Source organism: Nicotiana tabacum, chromosome 7 (genome assembly GCF_000715075.1).
Source record: "Nicotiana tabacum cultivar K326 chromosome 7, ASM71507v2, whole genome shotgun sequence".
NCBI lineage: Eukaryota > Viridiplantae > Streptophyta > Magnoliopsida > Solanales > Solanaceae > Nicotiana > Nicotiana tabacum.
In genome coordinates this window covers 176,730,061-176,752,514 of record NC_134086.1, presented here as the reverse complement: position 1 = coordinate 176,752,514, position 22,454 = coordinate 176,730,061, and the positions used below count along the sequence as shown (strand labels likewise).

The following is a 22,454-nucleotide window of genomic DNA, read 5'->3' as shown; positions in this document are numbered from 1 at the left end:
TCTCCGATGATGTTGCCGGAGAAAATGAAGACCAAAGTTGGCTTTATTTGAATTTGAAAACTAAGCGCCAACAATTTGAAGTGGGGAATGATTTTCTGGTACTGCATCGAACCATTCACCATTCCGATTCTCTGATCTGATTAAGGGGCAATGGTGTTTACAACTGACATTAATGTTAGAAGCTGTCGATCCAATCTGGTCATTGCTCCTTTTAAATTTTTTGTGTCAGGAAATATAGAATTGGGTTATTTTTTATTTGTTTGGTCTGGGTTTGGTGGGAAGGAGGTTTAACGAAGATGGTAATTAATATGGTTGAAATCAAATGAATTTGGTGTATGGGCGAAAATGGTGGCTGAAAATTCAGAGACATCCACTAGTGAGTTCTCCGGCCAACTCGAGTTTTCCGGTGGTCTATGGATTTCTTGGATTTGGGGTTTGGTCGGAGGCTTTACCGGTAAAATGACATAAAATTTAATAAATTAATTTTTAATATAGGACTCACAAATAACATATGTCAACTAATAAAAAGTCTAGCATATGTTGTGTTGTACATGTCACCTCACTTGATATACACATATGATGTGTAAGAGAATGTTTGGATTGGCTTAAAAGCTTGTCAGACTAGTTTAAAAGCACTTTTTAGCTCGTTTGAGTGTTTGGTAACTTTAAAAACATCTTTTAAGCCAAGTGATTTTAAGCTCAAACAAGCTAAATGCAACGAGATAGGGAATCTCAACTTATTTTTTATAGCTTAAAAGCTGGTTGGGTTTGACCATTTAATTTATTCTTTTATCCCTAATAATCTTTTATTTTCCCAAATATCTCTTCAAAGCCAAAAGCCCAGCGTTCTTTTCCTTCTATTCCCTCCACTGTTCTCATTTTTGTCAACCATTTCTAATGCCATTTCCATGGCATATTCCATTTTCATATCTATTGCCTTTCTCTATTTTTTTTTTAATTTTTATGCTCTGATTTCATAGAGACGAAAGCTAGGGGTGCGAATGGGATTAGATACCCCAGTAGTCCTAGCCGTAAACAATGGATATTAGGCGTTGTGCGTATCGACCCGTGCAGTGCTGTAGCTAACGTGTTAAGTATCCCGCCTGGGGAGTACGTTCGCAAGAATGAAACTCAAAGGAATTGACGGAGGCCCGCACAAGCGGTGGAGCATGTGGTTTAATTCGATGCAAAGCGAAGAACCTTACCATGGCTTGACATGCCGCGAATCCTCTTGAAAGAGAGGGGTGCCTTCGGGAACGCGGACACAGGTGGTGCATGACTGTCGTCAGCTCGTGCCGTAAGGTGTTGGGTTAAGTCCCGCAACGAGCGCAACCCTCGTGTTTAGTTGCCATCGTTGAGTTTGGAACCCTGAACAGACTGCCGGTGATAAGCCGAAGGAAGGTAAGAATGACGTCTTCATGATTCCTTCTCATGTAAATAATCGTAATCACATTTTTATTTACTCTTCCTTGTTTGATATTATATTTACTAACAATTATTTTCTTGAAATTTTTTTGTGTTTTGAACGGTTGTGTTTTTTCTATATTGTCAAACAAACATTGTCATAATTGTTTGTACTATTGAAACAAATATATATAGCACTAAATATAGTAACTTCAAATGAAAAATTATCTAAATATAAATTTTTTCCAATATTTTAAAGGAAATTCTCCAAAAATAAAATACTTTAGTGTTAAAAGCTTTACGGATATTTCAGTTATTTTAACAGAAAAAGTGCTTACCAGCGCTTATTTACCAAACAATTCAACAACTTTTTTTCAGCTTAAGCACTTTTATCCAAACACGTAACTGCTTATTTATAAAATAAGCTTCAGCACTTAAAAAGTGCTTTTAAGCACAATGTTTAAAAACTATTTTTTTAAGCCAATTCAAACGGACTCTAAGTTTGTGTACCGGGTTAGCAAACGGGTACAAGTTTAAGTGGTCACGAGGCCATTTTGTCAAAATACTAATTCAAGAAAATAAATTATATATTTTTTCCGTAGCAACAAACCCTTAGAGTTGTTTAAACCTTGAGGAACAATTTATTGTTAGTATGTTTTTATTAGTTATATTTGATATCATAAAGGACCGAATTTATTGTTAAAAGTTTGAGGTCTTACTTGATACTCACAGCAAAAATTATTAAGCACCGAATCGATAATTTACACGGCAAAACTAGCGTTAGCGAAAGGGGTAGAGTCCAAAGAAAAGAGCCAGTTAGCACAGAAAGGAAAAATCCGAAACGCCAAAAATTCACGTACTCTCCGTGACGGTGTGAGACAGCAAAGAGTTTTGCTCCACCTTTATGCTTATGGTGTACGTACACAATGCAACCATCCAAAAAACCATTACCCTCCATTGATCTGTGACAAACCGGTCACCATTTTCTTTCTCTCTCACACACACACACACCAAACGCCATTGATGTCGTTGCACTTTCTCGTTTTTCATCCGATTTCAGACGTCGTCGTATGTGTAAGTTTTCAAATGCCCATTCAAGAACATGGTTTCTTTCGTGATTTCTTCTTTATTTTTATTAACTTCTTTTTGTGAAATTAATAGATAGAGATTAATTCATATACCTAACGCCAACTAGTTGTTGTTGTCGTCGTCCTCTTCATTTTTTATGATTTTTCGGAGATAAGTTAGTAATAGTACATGCATGCATTGGGTTGGGTCCGGTTGAAATTTTAAATCCGGGTGTTTATGGAATCTGATGATTTTATTGAATTTTATACACCTGAATGTGCAAATTACCCCTGTTTGGTTCCAATGAAGAAACAAAAGGTAACAGGGTTTATGAAAATAAAAGAAGAGTTTATCGTGATTGTTGAATCTAAGGTGCACTCGATTTCTTGAGTTGTTACATTGGGTAAATTAACGCCTCTACTGCAGAATATGATTAATGAGTCATGCTACTAGCAGAGGATCCGGGATTTGAATTACTTTATGGGTTCGAGTTCGTGATTCTACCACAGCTTTCCAAATTAATTATTTGTACTTATCTAGTGCATTTTTAATACATACAGGGTTCGAGCCAAAATTACTAGGTTCGATTGAACCCATAACTAATAATGCATCTGGTACTAGTCTTGATCTGTATGGAACACATGGTTGCTTTTTTCTTCTTTGCTTTTGGTTTCATTGATAACTGACATACATACTCTAGAGGGGCGCTAATATTTGATTAATAACATATCAAAATGGCCTAATGTGCCTGCTATTCTACGCTCGTTTAGCTACTTCTAGTTCTGCCCCTTGTTTATAACTTTTATCAGTAATGCATGCTGCTGAATTCTCATTTCATTGCAGATTGTTGAGCCTCTAAATAGCTTGTAAATCCTTTACCTAGAGGCTTCAGCCTTCAAGAATGTCAACACTTTCTGGGGATGTATCTAATCATGGTGGTAGTATAAGAAATGTTGACTCTTTCAGTAGTGTGGCCGAATTGGAAGACATTGATTTCTCGAGGTTACCTAGGCCAAGACACTTGAATGTTGAGAGGCAGGGCTCACTTGAGAGGTCCCTTACTGATACTCAACTGGGCTTCTCTCCCCATCCCCCTTCTAGAGCTGAAAATTTCTTCCGCGCTTTGGACCACTTCGATGGTGTTTTTTCACCATCAAAAAGATCGGGGTTCACTACCCCTAGGTCACCCTTTGGACCTGGGCCAAATCCTATGATTGCCGAGGCTTGGGAAGCTTTGAGGCGTACCTTGGTACACTTTCGCGGGCAGCCTGTTGGGACTATTGCTGCACTAGATAATTCAGACGAAAAGCTTAACTATGATCAGGTAATGTGTATTATGTCGTTATAAGGTCAACGGTATTGTGCATTGTTGTTTTAAATAGTTAACTTCGTAGTGGTCTGAGGAAGAATTTTATTTTTGGTTGGCTTGAATCACTAATTTGACATTACATATTCTGCAGTCCATTACTTTGCTAAAAGTTATCTGTAGTTAATTTGATTGAGTAATTTTTTCGCTCTTTAACAGTAGAAAACAGCTTAGTGCCTGCGGATGGGATAATTGTACTCTCTAGTAAAATTAATCAGGTCAAATTAGTTTTACCTTAGGGAATCATGTACTATCACTCTCTTAGGCTTCTTGGTCCAAATACTAAGTGCTCTTTTAAAGTCATCTACTGCAAGATAAAAGTTTGTCGGTCAACTATGTTTGGCTCTAGATAAATTATGGTAATTGCAAGAAGTCCTCTACTCAAGAGGGAGATGCCATCTTATTCCTCTGAGCTTGTTTTATAGGCTTTCAATTAATGAGCTGTAGTTTCTTTTATCATTGTAATGATGAGAGTTTTATCCTTATCCAATTAAAAGTGTTAATATCTGGAACTAATTGCATCCCAATAATGTGTATTATTGCACTTTATCCCCCTTCCAAATTCACATTTACTGGGATTTCCACTCTAGCTGTTTTTTAATACACCAATTTTCAGGACTGGAATTTTTTTTATATGCCGTCAAAAAGAAGTCTGGTCCACTGAGCAATTGAGTTGATTTCTTCCAAAATCATTGGTTAATACAATTGTCTGGAATATCCCTCTTTTATAATTATATAAATGTTTCTAAAGACATGAAAAAGTGATTCTCATTGGTTGTATATGGAATTTGGAAGAGTAAGCTGTACAAAAGTTCCGTAGTGGCTGTTATTCATGATCAAGATGTTTGTTAATAGTCATCTATAACTTCAGGTGTTTGTCAGAGACTTTGTTCCAAGTGCGCTGGCTTTTCTAATGAACGGGGAACCAGAAATAGTGAAGAATTTCATCTTGAAGACTCTTCGTCTTCAATCATGGGAGAAAAAGATAGATCGATTCCAACTGGGAGAGGGTGTAATGCCAGCTAGTTTCAAAGTACTCCATGATCCAGTTAGAAATACCGAGACATTAATCGCAGATTTTGGTGAGAGTGCAATAGGAAGAGTGGCTCCTGTTGATTCTGGATTTTGGTGGATTATATTACTTCGTGCATACACAAAGTCTACAGGGGACACTTCCCTATCTGAGATGCCTGAATGCCAGAAGGGTATGCGCCTGATACTCAGTCTGTGCCTTTCAGAGGGGTTTGACACATTTCCAACTCTTCTTTGTGCCGACGGATGCAGTATGATAGATCGTAGAATGGTGAGTTTCCTTCTTGTTTATGCTTGTTCTCACTGTCCTGAAATAATATAGACAGGTCTCCATATGTTTGGTATACTGAAGTTTTATGGAGGTTGTAAATTCAAATTACGAGGGTTGTCATCCTTGCAAACTCAAATCATCGCTCTCATGTTAGTATTTTACCAAATTAAGGAGTAGGAAGTTGGAACTCAATTTTTTTTTCGCATCAGAGGTGTTAGATTTGTTCCAAACTTCCAATTGCTAATTCAATTTCGGAATCTTCTTATACAAAATTATCCAATAAATACTATCAGCTGAACTGAATGACCACCATTGATGATGTCCCTATAACGCTTTCACATACCACAAATATAAGCATCATTTTTCTGATTACCTCTTCATCTAGTTGTATTGAGACATAAGTGGTATCTCTATCTGGAATTTCCTAAAAATTTCTCACATGCAAATCTCTCTTTATCTCTCCCTCTCTCATATTAACCTTTACATCTGCATAGCACAATTTGCAAACATTTGCTGCAACTAAAAGAAACTAGTTCTTCTATATCTTTTGTGCTTAAGTATGCACTTGTACCCTGAAGTTTCACTGACTACTTTGTGATACACAAACATTATCAGGGTGTTTATGGATACCCAATAGAAATACAAGCACTATTCTTCATGGCTTTAAGGTGTGCACTTCTTTTACTCAAGCATGACGCTGAAGGGAAGGAGTTCATAGAACGAATTGTGAAGAGACTGCATGCGTTGAGCTATCACATGAGAAATTACTTTTGGCTTGACTTAAAGCAACTTAATGACATATACAGATATAAAACTGAAGAATATTCTCACACAGCAGTCAACAAGTTTAATATCATGCCTGATTCTCTACCAGAATGGGTTTTTGATTTCATGCCAGTTTGTGGTGGCTATTTCATTGGAAATGTTGGTCCTTCAAACATGGATTTCCGTTGGTTCTGCTTGGGCAACTGTATTGCAATTTTATCTAGCTTAGCAACCCATGAACAGGCAACCAAGATCATGGATCTTATTGAGTCACGTTGGCATGAATTGGTAGGAGAGATGCCTTTGAAGGTTTGTTATCCGGCGATAGAGGGTCATGAGTGGCGGATTGTAACCGGATGTGATCCAAAAAACACTAGATGGAGCTACCACAACGGGGGATCATGGCCAGGTACCTATTTGTTCTTAGGTGTATACTGAAGTTTAAAATAGAATAGTGATGATCATCTCAGGGAATAGCAAAATGTTCTTTAATTATAGTTTGAAGGTTATTTTAATCATATTTGAAAAATATAATTTGGTTGAGATATTGAATTACTCTTTTAGTTCCTTGTAAAACAATCCCAAGGACTGCTGAAACTGCCTAAAATTACTTGGTCTTCAATTCTCTAGAAGCAGTCAATGACGGAAAAGTTTCTTGTCATGGATGTGCCGCTCATCTCATGTATAGTATTTACTTAATTGTGTTTTTCCTTATATGGCCTATCTTGAGCATTTCTCAAGCAATACCATTCAAAATCATCTTAGATGGTCTTACAATGATCAACTGCTTAAGAATTATTAAAAAGAGATCTTGACTTGCCATATGAATTCTTTAGTAATCTTTTTTCTCTAAGATTGTGTAGAGCGTTCTCTCATATTTGATTCTGCCTCTTGCTACAGTGCTTCTATGGCTCCTCACAGCAGCGTGTATCAAGACCGGGAGGCCTCAGATTGCAAGACGTGCCATTGAACTTGCTGAACTTCGGTTGTCCAAGGATGGGTGGCCTGAATATTATGATGGAAAACTTGGCCGATTCATAGGCAAGCAAGCACGTAAATATCAAACATGGTCAATAGCTGGGTATTTGGTGGCAAAGATGATGCTTGAAGACCCATCTCATTTGGGAATGATTGCACTTGAGGAAGACAAGCAACTGAAGCCTGTCTTGAAACGATCAGCTTCGTTTTGATTGCTATATCTTGCATCAGGAAGTTGCCTTCTAGAAATGACAAAACTTAGTAAGAATTAGTATAGAATATAGTCAGAATGGGTTAGTCTGATTCTTTCCTTTTTACCTGGTATTTTCTTCCATTGTTGCTGTTAGTTTCTGTTTACCCATACTTGCTATCTTGATTCTTGAACTCAATTTAGCTGTATCATCGACCTGTCTAGTTTACATGATGAGTTATGACATGATTTTCCAGCCGCATATAAACATGTCGCTCTGCATAGAGTTATTTCTATGATGTGGAATGTCTCTGCTGTGGGTTATTGTGCATTCCCAAAGAGATAATTCAGTAGCCAAGACGTGAGGTTATGTGGAACGTCTGTAAATGTAGTATGTTGTGCATGCAATCCCAAATAGACAATTCAGTAGCCATAAAGTCTCGATTCTAATGGTAAAGTTATGGGTTCGAACCAGTAGCTCTGAGACTCTTTCCGTGTGCTTGGAATATGCTTGGAATATTCATAAGGTCTCCATTCTAATGGTAAAGTTATGGGTTCGAATCAGTAGCTTTGAGACTCTTTCAGTGTGCTTGGAATATTGCATGAACATCACCATCTGTCACTTTTTCTCCATCAGATAATATAATGTGGGTTCAAAAATTGCCACTGCGCAAGAGCTTTGAAGGAGCTGGCATTCCATGCAGCTTTGCTAGTGCCTTCTTGCCTGTTATTGCTTGTATGTGTACTCATATTTTGATGTATCTTTCTGTTTTTCCAGTGTAAGTGCCTTCTTACCTGTTATTGCTTGTATGTGTACTCATATTTTGATGTATCTTTCTGTTTTTCCAGTGTACCCAACGTCTAGCTTTCTTTCTAGTAGAATATGATTTCTGGCTATGGAACTTCCACTACTTAATTGGTTGTCACAAAATTTAGAGTTCACAGAACAAAGATTGCAACTCAAAACTGCGGATTAGAAACATTAAGAAAGAACCTGTTACTAAATGCAAGAGGAAGATATTGTAGATGCTAAAATCTACTGGCATCAGGTATAGGCCACTGGCAACAAAGATCTTAAGTAAGTGAAAGAAAACAAGGATATAATGAAGACTCATGATGTCAAGAAACCACCATGAATGTGGCTTCTTTTGTATTCTGATTCGAGTTCAAGTTCCTAGTAAATTACAGCATCATCTTCTAATTTTCCAGAGTCAATTTTGAACAGAAACGCACAGCTAGTATGTCAGGAGAGGAAAGTTTATATTATCATGGTTGCTATGTGTCTAAAGTCCAGGTTACAGTATTTGTATATTTGAAATAATTAAGCTTTAGAACACAAATTAACAAATTACATTCGATGTGTCTCGTCAAAGTCAAATAAGGCTCAGAACTTACAGCAATAGATGCATGTAAATCATCAGCAATTAGCTAAAAAGCTATCAAATGTTAGTAGACCTTCAAAAAATACTTAATTACTAGTATGTTAAATATTTTGCAAACTGTCCAACTCTCTCATAGATTGTGCAGAATGCGCTATACAAAAATCAAGATCAAAGTTAATAGAAGAGTGCTAGAGGCAGTGAGATCTGCAAGTAATAATTTTTCGTTTACTAATCTATTTCCAAAAGTTCAAAGAACGTACTGTTACATTAAAACTAGCATGTGGATCATAAACTTAGGAAGTTCCACTAGTACATGAAACCTGATTGCCAAATTAGTGAGTGACCTTTTGGGCATAAATTTATTACTAGCTCTAACTATCTTCAGAGAAATTATAACGTCATATTGGTGCCACTATATTACGTCACCCAATATATAGTGGAATGAAATTTTTTATTTTGTGCCTTACACAACTGAGATTTCGGTGTGTCAGGTCACCATTTTTTTACCGGAAATTTGGGTAAGGGGGTTCATTTGACTCGGGGAGAAGGTGTTAGGCACTCCCCAAGTCCCGTAACTAGTACGCTTGCACACTTGATCTAGTCGGCTTTTAGAATATTCGAATTGAGGTAAAACAAACACAAATAAACACACAAAAGGCTCGAGATCGTCCCCACCTAATAAAAGAAAAAAAATAAATAAATAAACTACTGCAAACTCTACTTTTGGCCTCCAAATACAAGTACTACGGGGCATTCCCAGAATAAAATATATATAAGTCCTTCGGAGCATTCCCCGGATAAATTTAACTAAGGGAACGACCTTTCGCCTCATAATTAACAGAAGTCCTAAAGCTTCCCTACCCAGTGTGATCGGCCTAAACATGCTCCTAACGAACAATATCATCAATAAAAAAAATAAAAGGAACTAAATAAAAGAACTAAGTAAAAGAACAACTCAATTTATGCTCATGTTTTATTTTTAACTTTTATTTTTATTAGGCCGAGCCCGATACCTAAAGCATGAAACAAATTAATTGCTAATGGGCTTTGGCCTTTCTACCACTTCCCACGACCCAACAATTACTCGAAATAGTTCAGTCAAATCATTTATACACAGAAGAAAACATAGTAACTAACTGGACGAAACAAAAGAGCATTAAAAGGGGATCAAGGTATGATAAGAGTCATGACCTCCGCTAATTATCCTTACTACGTAGCTAATGGAATTAATCTATTGACCTTCTCAATTAACAAACGTACTCTCAGTTTCTATCTAAACAAGTGCACCCAATTTCCCTGTAAACTAACCTGATTCTCACATAACACATTTCAATACCACAAAATAATCTCCATTACCAAAATTCCTCAACCAAAATGATTAGCAAGCTCATAATAGACCACGACACAAATGTGTACGAAGCAGCCTCCCAATTGCATTCTCGATGCGATAAGAACAGGAATTCCAGAAAATAACTCACATATATGTTTACAAATTTCAATTCCGAACTCGACAATCCAGGCTATTTACATGAGCACAATTCAATGGCAACAGTCGCTAAGAGAGTGCATAGCCAAATTTACTTTTTCCTTTATCACTCAAGCACATGAAATACAACACAAATAGATATGTCTAATGGAGATTTTATAATCATAATCACTTAAGGTTAATTAAAAAAAACTCGATTCATGAATTTCAATGTAGTGCACACACAGTTTGTCATTTGACGCAACCAAAACGAGCATAACATTTCAGTCGGACTTCATGTTTGAAAACCAAAGGGAATAAGCAAAGGAAAATTATAAATGAAGCTATTAGACCAAGACAACAGAGTCTGTATTTCAATTAATCTATCTTCAGAACCAGTTCACAAATTTAGACTGCCAGTAACCGAATTCAAGGGATCTAAACTGTAACGACTCGACCGGTCATTTTGAGATTTTGCATTTCGCTCGACAGTTCTCGGGCATGACTTGCTCCATGTGATGCAATATGACTTATGTAAATCGTTGGTTCTGGTTTTTAGGATAATCGGAATAAACTTGAAAGAACAGTTCCGAGTTTGGAAGCTTGAAATTTGAAAGGTTTGACCAATATTTGACTTATTTGTATATGATCTCGGATTGGAATTTTTATGATTTGGTTAGCTCTGTTAGGTGATTTGTGACTTAGGAGCGCGATCGGAATGAGTTTTGGAGTTGTAGAGAAGATTTAGGCTTAAATTGGCGAAATCGATATTTTGGCAGTTCCGGTTGATAGGCGAGATTTTGATATAGGGGTCGGAATGGAATTACGAGAGTGACAGTAGCTTCGTTGTGTCATTTGGGATGTGAGTGCAAAATTTTAGGTCATTCGGACGAGATTTGATAGACTTTTTGATCGAAAGCATAATTTAAGAGTTCTTGGAGTTCTTAGGCTTGAATCCTATGTTAAATTGGTGATTGATGTTGGTGTGAGCGTTCCGAAGTTTTGAACAAGTTTGAAAGATGTCATGGGATGTGTTGGTACAATTGGTTTGAAGTTCCGGGAGTTCTGGGTAGGTTCCGGGATGTTTTAGGCCGAAAATCATAACTGTAGAAGGTCTAGAAGGGTTGCAAGCCTCAGAACCCACCAGCGCGGTCCGTAAAAAAAGAAGTGAGGCCGTGGTATGTGTTGTGAGGACCGCACAAAATAAAGTGCGTCTGCGGTAGGTGTTGTGCGGACCGCACAAAATGCTGTGCGGCCGCGGTGGGAAAATATTTCAGTGGTCCTATTTCGGAAGCTCATATCTTTTGATCTACAAAGAATTTTGAGATGATTCAAAAATGAAAGTTATATAACTTCGTGTCTAGTTTCCAGAAAGGTAAAGATATTGCAATTTGGACATTTGTAGCGAACGTTGTGGCCAAAATACTAAATTCTGTCACTGCAGAGGAAAACATGTGCCGCCGCGATCGTTTTTGTGCGAACCGCACTGGTTTTGTGCTCACCGCGGTCGATTTTGTGCGGTCCGTGGAGGTGGAAATCTATGGGGTACTCTATAAATACGAGATTTTGGGTTTTATTTGATATTTTGACCTAGAGAGCTCGGATTTTGGCGATTTTTTGAAGATTTTTCAAGAAACTCATCGGGGTAAGTGATTCTAACTTAGATTTGGGTAGAGTACATGAATCTATCATTGAATTCATCATTTAATTTGTAATTTGGGATGGAATTTGGGAAGAAAATTGTGAAATCTTTCAAAAATATAAAATGATGATTTGAAGGACCAAATGGTATCAGAATTGGATAATTTTCATATGGTTAGACTCGTGAGAGTATAAGGATTCTAATTTTGTGAATTTTGTCAAATTCTGAGATGTGGGCCCGGGGGTCGGGTTTGACCAATTCCTGGAATTTTGTGGTAATTCGATTATTTTCGTTTGGCCTTTATTCCCTTAGCATATTGTGACGTATTCGTTCTGATTTTGGATAGATTCGACGTGCGTGGTGGCCGATTCAAGGGGGAAAGGCGTTGCGAGTTAGAGATTTAGCCAGTTCGAGGTGAGTAATAGTTGTAAATGATGTTCTGAGGGTTTGAAACCCTAGATTGCACATCGTAGTGCTATATTGAGGTGAGGCACACGCTTGATGACGAGCGTGAGGTCGTGTACTATTGGGGATTGTGACTTGGTCCATCCCGATTGATGATTTTATCGTGTATTTGACTGAAACTTATTTGCTATCATCATGATTTGGGCTGATTGCCATAATTGGGCTTCATGCCAACTATTTGAACCCTTCGGGGATTTTATTACTATTTCCTTACTGTTTTGATTTATTAATTGAACTCAGTCATGTTACTTTCCACTGTTTTACTACTCGGCCATTTTTACTCCGTTTTGAGACTTAAATGATATTTTGGGCTGAGAAATACTATTTTACTAATGCCCGAGGGGCTTATGAGTATTTTTGACTGAGTAAGGCCGATTGGCCTAGTTATGAGGAAACACTGATACTGATTTGAGGTCGAGGGCCTGAGATATGTACGCCACGAGGTGGCTTGTTGATACTGTTTATGAGGTCGAGGGCCTGAGATATATACGCCATGAGGTGGCAGGTTGAGGGCCTTGATTTGATGCCACGAGATCACTTGATATTGCGTTTGGGCCGTAAGGGGCCCCTCCCGGAGTCCGTACACCCCCAATGAGCGCGGGTACCCATTGTGATGTAAGATATAGCCCGCTGGGCTGATATTGTTCTATGTGATTGCCCGAGGGGCTGGTATTGTTCTGAGATATTGCCCGAGGGGCAGAGTTGTTGACATTGAGCCCAAGGGGCGAACCTTTATGTGTTTATGGCGAACCTTTATGTGTTTATCTTTCATATTTACCTGTCATTTACCCGTTAAACTATGTTATTTGTGCCGAGGGGCGGATTTCTGTGCTTATCTGCACTAACTGTTTTGCATTCATTTGCGTACTATTGAAAAAGCCATTTTCAAAGAAGTTTAAACTGAGCTAAGATGTTTTAAGAATTTTTTTTACAGCTTCACTGCTTTTTACTGGTTTTTGAACTGCTTCTATACAACATTTTGATATGCTTTACGTGATTTCTTGCCTTCAGTCTTTATTTACATTTGCTACTCATTGAGTTGGAGTACTCACTTTACTCCCTGCACCTCGTGTGCAGATTCAGGTATTTATACACCCGGTAGCGGATTTTGGTTGATCTAAGGCAGAGTCACCGGAGTTTAGGAAGGTAGCTGTCGGCGTTCGCAACACTGCTTTTCTCTCTCTTCGTTTCATTAGTCTGTATTTGTACACTTTAAACTTCTAGTTGTATTTATACCCCAGTAGATGCTCGTAACTTGTGACACCCCGGTTAAGGCTATGTTGGATTGTACTTCCGCACCTTATTGACATTATCCGCTACTTAGTATTGCTATATCATGTTTTAGACTGCTTTTATGATATTTAACTGTTTAAAAAGTGAATTGGGTATAATTGATTGGCCTTGTCTTCACGAGAGGTACTATCATGATCGGGTTCGGGTTTAGGGTCGTGACATAAACTTGAACCAATGAAAGGATTTTTAAGAGACTTGAATTTTCACTTAGAACATGTGCGAGTCGAACGGGAAGCTTACACATCCAAGACAAAAGACAGAATCAAAGCACGTTTAAAAGGACTCAACTTGATTGAGGCTTAGTAGTGATTCAAAATATGTTTCCTGAACATTAAACGGGGCAAACAGAGACGACGAGAAACAGAGGACATCTTCAGCCAATAGTTTTCAGCAAAGCGACTCGAATATACATTTCGTATCACACTGAATTTCAACCAAACATACGAAACATTGTTTCAAGATGCCAAGGAAGTGCATGGTTGATCCGCCAGCCACATGAACAAACAGATTTCAGGAACTCAGAAAGATCGAGCAGAGTTAACAGCGAGCTTAACTTCAAAGCAGAACCATGATGTATATCAAAGTAGAATAGAATATCAATTCCAAACTAGTAGTGACTAAACGGACTCTCAAACATATTGCAAACTAACTAGGCTCTTATCATACTTTGAATCGACACCAAAACGAAAGTAAAAGAATCAAAAGCGAACCTGAACTGAAAATTTCCAATAACTTGACCTTGAATGTTCAGACAAAGAAATCCAGCAATGAAATGGAATCGAGCAAGTACAGTGGCTAGATTGGGCCGAAAATCGCGACCTTAAACCTCGGACGACACCTCGAATCTCAAACCAGATGCAATCCTTGAACCTAAGCTTTAATCGAGTTCCATGTTTGAAGCAAAATCAAAAAAATGAATTAAAATGTTTATATGTTTCTGATTTTCTGAGTTAGAAACAGAACTTGAAAGAAACTCGAACTTTCTCTTCTTTTTTTGTATTTTTGTTTTTCTGGAATGCCAACTACACATGAAAAGAAAAATCTGAGAAGAAAGCCAAAACAACCAAGAACACTAGTTTTTTTTTTCTAATCCGAAATTTCTCCCCCTATCCAACCGGCTCCCCTCTTTTTTCTAGGTCTAGGTTTTTTTATCTCCTTAAGGGCAATGGGGTATGGGCTAACAAGATTTGGGCTTCAAAATTGGACTCTAGTTTCCTACAAAAACTGGGCTAAGAAAGCTGAAAATTCAATTTGTTTTTAAAAGTAATATGAATACTTATAAAAGATATAAAATTACTCTTACTAATTGATTTTAATAAACCATTAATATTCAAATAAAATTAAAAATTGAAACTATTTTTGGTATTATCAAGGATTATATTAGAATAAAAATAGGTTAAAAGTACTATATCCTTCTAAAATATCTAACACGTGAATTAAGTAGAGAAATATAGAATTATTTTTGTAATTTTCAATTTTGTGATAAAAGTAATGTAAAAAAGTCAAAATTAGTTGTAGCAACTATATTAGATCTAAACTAAGTATTTAAATACTAAAATATGTAAAATCTTGGGGAGGGTCAAAAATCACATGTCTACAAGCTTAATGGTCAATGAGGTTCAAAACCTTTGTAAGTTTATTAGTTCAAGTCCTACTAGCTACAATCTCTTTTAACTTTTTTACTTTTTGAACCTCCTTAGCGGAAATTCTGCCTCCACCACTGCTTGAAAATTCGTGTTGTCTTTTAACTGTAATTGCTTTGCCGTATATTAGAAGATCGGGAATATTGTCATACTGAGGTGAATATATATATCAATAATGTCTATTCAACAGATAATGTGCCTCATTAAAATATATATATATATATATATATATATATATATATATATATATATATATATATTTGCAACAAATAATAAAACCACTTTCAACGCCCAACTCATCATCAGAGTATGTATGTATCAATATATGTAATATGATTCAGAATGTCCTATTCTTCCTTCAGTAGTGACATAGCTTTTTATGAGCAACTGATGGTAAACTTGATATTGTAAAAATATTAAACTGTATTAGGATATATGGTAAGATGGATAATTCTTTCACTCTTGCCCCCTTAATAAGATCTAGATTGAACATAAAAATAGGTAAAGGTATGCACTTATATCTTAAATTTGAATACTGATCTAGACAAGTACACTTACAATCTTGACAGTAATTCAGAAAAGTGGATTTCGTTGATCAAATACTTGGTGGTTTTCAAGAACTCGTTATAAAACAATAAAAGAAAAAGAATATTGCAGAGAAAAGTAGATAAAGAATTCTTATTGATTTGGATGATTTATAATGGAATAAAACCCCTCTATTTAGGGAATAGTAACTTAGCCACCAAGTAACAAACCCTAAAATTTCTCTAAAATATAGACATTCACCTTAAATATAATTCTATTTATAACACTCCCCTTTGAATGTCTATTCAACAGATAATGTGCCTCATTAAAACCTTAACTAAAATAAAACCCAGTGAAAAAAAATTCTAGTGAAAGAAAAAGAGTACACATATCTAATAATATGCTTTTTGGTTGTCTCGTTAAAAACCTTGCAAGGAAAACCTAATGGGACAAAACCTTGTAAGGAAAAAGGAGTACAACGCGTATTAACTCCCCCTGATGAGAGCATGAATTCACATCCTTGAGCCTTCGGATTCCAACCTTGTGCACCATCTTCAAAAGATCGTTGGTAGAGATCTGAAAAACAAATCAGTCATATTAACTTGAATGAATATGTTGCACCTTGAAATCATTATTCTTAATAGACATGTAATATCTTTATAAAAATAGGTAAAAGTATGCACTTATATCTATTCCATTGTATATTATTCAAAATTAATAAGAATTCTCTCTCCCTATTTTTTTCTGCAATACTTTTCTTCTTCTTTTATTGTTTTATAACAAAACTTTAATTATAGTACAATTTTCTTACAAATCATTGAATCCTTCCGACTTTTCTTAGATCATACTCTCTTCCATCCTTTTAAGTGGTTTTAAGATTCTCATACACTTATAAACGATTTTGTAAATAATATTAGTTACTCCTTTAAATTCATTTGACTAAATTATTCTTTATCTCTTTTTAAACATGAAAAGTTTTTTTAGAAAGTTGCATGATCATTTATTAGAGCAAAGGTAAATGTAAAAAATAAATTAATGTCTTCTTGATTTATTATCAAAATTTATATTGAACTAAATTTGAAAGACAAAAATTAAATGGACGAGATGTTTTAGTTATATTTATAAAAGAATCTCTTTTTAGTTAGCATCCTTTTTATTGGTAATAAATTCTTGTAAAATAAAATTGTTACTAATAAGTTTATTTCACATCATCTTAACACAGATAGAGAAAAACGAGAAGTGTAAGTGGCGTGTGAGAATGGAAGAGCGTGGAGTGGAAATCAGAATTAGTTGAAGAAAGGGACAGAGACATTGTGTTAAGGGAATTGGGTCACTCCAGAGTCATCTAGACTTTAGGTATTGTAGGAGTATTAAGGCTGAGGAGGGTTAGAGCTATGCGCAAAATGAGTAGGGGCTGAGTAACCGGACCGAACAAAATTCTAGTCAAATTGTAAAGGTGTGTGGATAGAGCAAGCTTTGAATGGTTGAATGCACTATTTAGTATTATCTTCAGGACAAAAAGGATGCCAAATGAATGGAGGTGGAGTACGATGATACTGCTGTACAAGAACAAAGGTGACATCCAAAATTGTAACAACTATAGGGGCATCAAGTTACTAAGTCATATCATAAAAGTTTGGGAAAGGGTGGTGGAAGGAAGGGTGAGGAGGACAGTGTCTATATCCGACAACCAATTCGTATTCATGCCGGATCGGTCCACTACGGAAGTTGTCCATCTTATCAGGAGGTTGGTGGAACAGTACAGGGATAGGAAAAAGGATTTGCACATGGTGTTTATTGACCTAGAGAAAGCGTATGACAAGGTTCCTAAGGAGGTTTTTTGGAGATGCCTGGAGGGGAAAGGTGTGCCGGTAACTTACATTAGGGTATTAAAGGACATATATGAGGGAGATAAGACTCGGGTTAGGACTATGGGAGGTGACTCGAAGTACTTTCCGGTTGTTATGGGGTTGCATTGCACCAAGGGGCTGCGCTCAGCCCGTTCTTATTTGCCCTGGTGATGGATGCGCTAACACGCCATATTCAAGGAGAGGTACCATGGTGTATGTTGTTCGTTGATGATATAGTACTGATTGATGAGACGCGAATAGGCTTTAATGAGAGGCTGGAGGTTTGGAGATAGACCCTTGAGGCTAAAGGTTTCAAGTTGAGTAGGACTAAGACAGAATATCTGGAGTGTAAGTTAGCGATGAGTCGGGGGAAGCGGATATGGATGTGAGGCTTGACTCACAAGTCATCCCTAAGAGAGGAAGTTTCAAGTACCTTGGTTCAATTATTCAGGGGGATAGGGAGATAGACGAGGATGTCATGCACCGTATAAAAGTGTGATGGATAAAATGGAGGTTAGCATCTGGAGTCCTGCGTGACAACAAAGTACCATCGAAACACAAAGGCAAGTTCTATAAAGCGGTGGTTAGACCGGTCATATTGTATGGGGCTAAGTATTAGGCAGCCAAGAATTCTCATACCTAGAAGATGAAAATGACAGAAATGAGGATGTTGAGATGGATTCGCGGGCACACTAGGATGATAAGATTATGAACGTAGATATTCGAGAGAAGGTGGGTGTGGATCCCATGGACGATAAAATGCGGGAAGCGAGGATTAGATGGTTCGAGCACGTGCGGAGGAGAAGCGTAGATGCCCCGGTTAGGAGGTGTGAGCGGTTAGCATTGGCAGGTACGAGGAGAGGTAGAGGCCGACCTAAGAAATATTGGGGTGAGGTGATCAAGCAGTACATGGCGCGACTACAGATTTTCAAGGACATAACTCTGGATAGGAAGGGGTGAAGGTCATGCATTAGGGTTGTAGGCTAGGAGGGAGTCGGGAGTCATTTTTTTTTGTGTTTTGTTCTGGGGGCGGGGTTGTCTTGTTGATGTTTCGTTGTGGGTTGTTAGTGATTTATGTAGTTTCCTCATTATTTCCTATAATAGTATTGATGTTTATTGTTATTGCTTTTATATCTATTTTTCTATTTCTTATGGTGATGTTACTATTTTTTATCTTCTATTGCTGTCATTGATCTATTGTCTATTGTTTATTTTTCTTCTTCTCGAGCCGAGGGTCTTTCGGAAATAGTCTCTGGTAAGGTTTGCGTACACTCTACTCTCCCTAGACCCCGCTTGTAAAATTTTACTGGGTTATTGTTATTGTTGTTGTTGTTGTTTTGCATCAAATGTACATATGGGGTACGCGCTAACTGAATATTCCTCCTCTTGTCTTGTTTCTGCCCCTCTGCTCTGCTTGTCACCCCTCCCCCAAGGGGTTTAATTAATAAGTAGAGTCTTTAGGCTGGCTGTTCTACGGTCAATTCATTGTTCTGTAAAACTTCACGAATGAAGAAAAAGTAGATGTGAGGATGAATCGTGCAAGAGGAAATATTGGTGGGTTGCATAAGAAATTGAAGTATAAGAGGATTCATGTCAAGAAGCAAGAAAAAGAAGAAGAAAAATTGGAGCCTAGATTGATGGTTGTGACTGCTATGATTAGGGGCGGCTCAAGGGGAAGTTAGTAAAGCATTTGCTTTAGGCCTCCTAAATTTTATAGCCCATTATTTTATTGGGGATTTTCTATTTAATTTTCGTTTTAGACAATATTGAAATTTATAGAAAAAAGAAGAAAAAATACAGAATCCTTATAAAAGTAGAAAAAGCTATTTTTTTAACAATAGAAATATTTTGGAACTTTGAATTAAGCTATTCAAATCATCATATTGGTAAATAATATTTTTTACAATAAGATCCAAGGTAACACATTGTAAATATATGGTTAACATCTTATTAACTTGAATTTTCTTATCAATGTGAATATTAATATTGTATTTTATATGATAACTGTCACACCTCCTTTGTACCTGTGCCCGCATAGGCATAAAGGAGTTTTCCCACTTAAAGGACAATCGAAAAGGGATTTATTATTAAGATTCAGAGTCGCCACTTGGGAGATTAATGGTGTCCCAAGTCACCAGTTGAATCCCGAACCGAGGAAAATATGACTCTGTTAACAGTCCGCGAACCGAAAATCCGAGTAAGGAATTCTGTTAACCTGGGAGAAGGTATTAGGCATTCCCGGATTCCGTGGTTCTAGCACGGTCGCTCAACTATCGTATTTGATTTTATCTGACTTCAAAACATGCTCTAGCTCATGTGCTGTTTATTCGCTTTAAAACCGCTTTTATTATTATATTTATTTTAAAAGGATTACAACATCGTGAAAACGCATCTCGAACCACGTCGCAATCAATACACCCGTGGTGGTCAACACATTTCGACTCCGTTGAGATTTGGATTTGGGTCGCATAAATGCGCACCCGAGTTTAGGAATGTAATTTCATTAAAATCGCGCCTAAAGAGTCTAACGCGTTATTATTTGGGGAAGGTCGTGAAATTCGCTAAACGGCCCTCCCGAATTCTAAGTATTTTCATATAATATTTATTAAGGGCCCTGCGTTTTGTATTTTTGTTCGAGGCTCGTCTCATCATTTTATTAAAAGGCCAACCTAAAAGTGACTATGATTTTCTATTTGTTTGTCCCTAAAAAATTTTCCTAATTAATTAAGAACTGAATTATACCAAGCTAAACTATACATTGAATTTTAAAACAGATCCAAATCTACGCACTAAACGGGCCTACTTGAAAGCTGCAGTGAATGGGAATCATTCCCAGCTTTGGAAAGGGGAGCCACTTGGGCCTATGGGGAGTAAAACAGGCCCAAACAGCCCCCCTCCCCATACCAATATCAAATCCTGGCGTGGGCAAAACAATCCAAACAGGCTAAGAGGCCAGGAACAAAGTGTAATTAACTCAAAACCTTCTGATTTCTCTAGCTAAGTTGCTCAGAACCAAAATTGAATTAACTAGGACCAAAAGGAAATATCCATCAAGATTAGTCTAATAGTTTACTCAAATCAGGTAAATACACTAAGCTAACTATGAATCATGCTTTTCCGGTTCCAGTTCGACATTCAAATTCATGCAACGTTTAGTTAATAATAGTGAGGCTAGACAAGGCTACATAATTCCAAAACAAGTGTTAACCTAAATATCTGAACATTAACAGGGCTCAAGCAACGATATAGACACCATGAATGATTTTCATACATCTTAGCTTAGCTAAGAGATCACCATCATCACACACATGCTTAAGACTTTAACACACTACTGGATTCAATGTCTGCCTACTGGTTTCAACTCAATGTCGTTAATACAAGTGAAATCCATGAACTTCTAAACCATTTTCCATTTCAGCCTGCTTTTAATTCCGGAATTATACCACATAAAACGAAATTAAATCAATACTATAATAGTTCTATCAGTTCAGTTATACACCATAAAACCAAAATGAGTTTAAACAAATACAAATTATCTACTACTACTCTGCTAACAACTTAAACACATAAATTCCAAAGAAGACCATTTCATTTCAGCTTTCAATTCAAACGGCTACATTGGGCCAGTTTCAGGAGTGTACCTGGATTGGGAAAACAGAACAAAAGAAGGAAGAGCAGTCAGCAGTAGCGAATGACACAACAACACCAACAACAAATCACCAGCAGTAATGGAATAGTTAAAACAAAAACCAACACAGCAATACCACTCTCCAAATCAGAAATACACTCAAACCAAAGACCACACTGATTTGTAGAACCAAACAGCAATACGGACGCCCAAACAGAACAAACTGAGCTCGGATAAGTTCAGAAACAGAATCGAATAGACTGCCAAATAGATTCAACAATCAAAAGGGGGCAAGAATCAGTGCTTGGAATCTAAATTCTGTCTAGAACTCAATGGAACAGTACCCTTTCTTTTAAACTATCTCTCAGAACTGATTCAAAACTCAAAAATATTCTCTCAGATTGACTTTTCCTCTCTCCAGGTCTCCCAATGCCTATCTCTCTATCTCTTCTCACTTAATCTTTTAACTCTTTGTCTTCTATTTATATCTTTGGATTTTTCTCTCTGTGTTTTGCACTCTCTCCCGTCTTACTGCCCGTTCCAGTCCCCCGCTTATGTCTCTACTCATCTCTATATTTAAACCCAAACTCTTCAACCCTTTTCAGCCCTCCTCCTTTCTTTACAGCTGTAAGAAGGATCTTTTATTATTACCCCTCATGTTTCTTTTTCTTTCCAACATGTAATATTCTTCTACTATGTGTATCCTTTAACTTTTATCATTACCCCCATACCATTATGTTGTGTTCCCCACTAATGCATTATTTTAATGGTACATTAGTACTTAGTGGACAGAACATTCAACTTAAACCATTTTCAAACCTTTTAAATCCCAAAATACCCTCTTAAAGTCCCTGAAATTACTGTCCTACCCAATCCATTTTAATCTGTATTAAGCCTTTCAGCTCTAACCTAATCAAACCTACCAACTAACTAAGCTGAATCCTAATTAACCAACAAACTACAATAGCTATAACCAATTCAACTTGTCAAATCAGTCAGTAATTCAAGATAGAAACTCATATCAAATCAAATGGCATCAAAAATGAAGACTAAGGGTTCAGGGCAGCACATATTGAACTAACTATATTGGGGAACCAATCATATTTAGCTCAGAAATAAATGAACTGAAATCAACTAGACGAGCATATGCTTAATTAAATTGGAACACAAAAGAAGAAACAACCAGAAGAGCTTTAAGGGGATCGACAGATTCAGGATAACAAATGACCAAGGAATTCAGTTCAATGTGATGAACTGAATATACCAACAGGCTCAGTTCTAAGTTCAAATATACCAACAGGCTCATTTCAACACAAAATTTAGAATAGAAATGAAGCAGGAGGGGAAACAAACTGGAATGAACTATGAAATCAAGACTAAAATTAAACTACTATCATGTTAAACTAACACTCAAACCTACCGGACTAATCGGCGAAACTTATTCAATTGATCAAACAATTTATAACATATAATCAACAACAGAAAAT

At 36.9% G+C, this 22,454-nt stretch overlaps 1 protein-coding gene and 1 pseudogene across 1 annotated transcript; both read left to right on the top strand.

Moving 5' to 3' along the window:
• Positions 1 to 941: 941 nt before the first annotated feature.
• LOC142162511 (18S ribosomal RNA) lies at positions 942 to 1,591 on the top strand (annotated as a pseudogene).
• Positions 1,592 to 2,242: 651 nt separating this feature from the next.
• On the top strand, positions 2,243 to 7,371 carry LOC107814301 (putative alkaline/neutral invertase B). Its single transcript, XM_016639682.2, has 5 exons — positions 2,243 to 2,478; positions 3,316 to 3,796; positions 4,710 to 5,141; positions 5,757 to 6,315; positions 6,807 to 7,371. Exons 2-5 carry the CDS (start codon positions 3,374 to 3,376, stop codon positions 7,094 to 7,096), a joined length of 1,704 nt encoding a protein of 567 aa, XP_016495168.1. The 5' UTR covers positions 2,243 to 2,478; positions 3,316 to 3,373; the 3' UTR covers positions 7,097 to 7,371.
• The last annotated feature ends 15,083 nt before the right edge of the window (positions 7,372 to 22,454 follow it).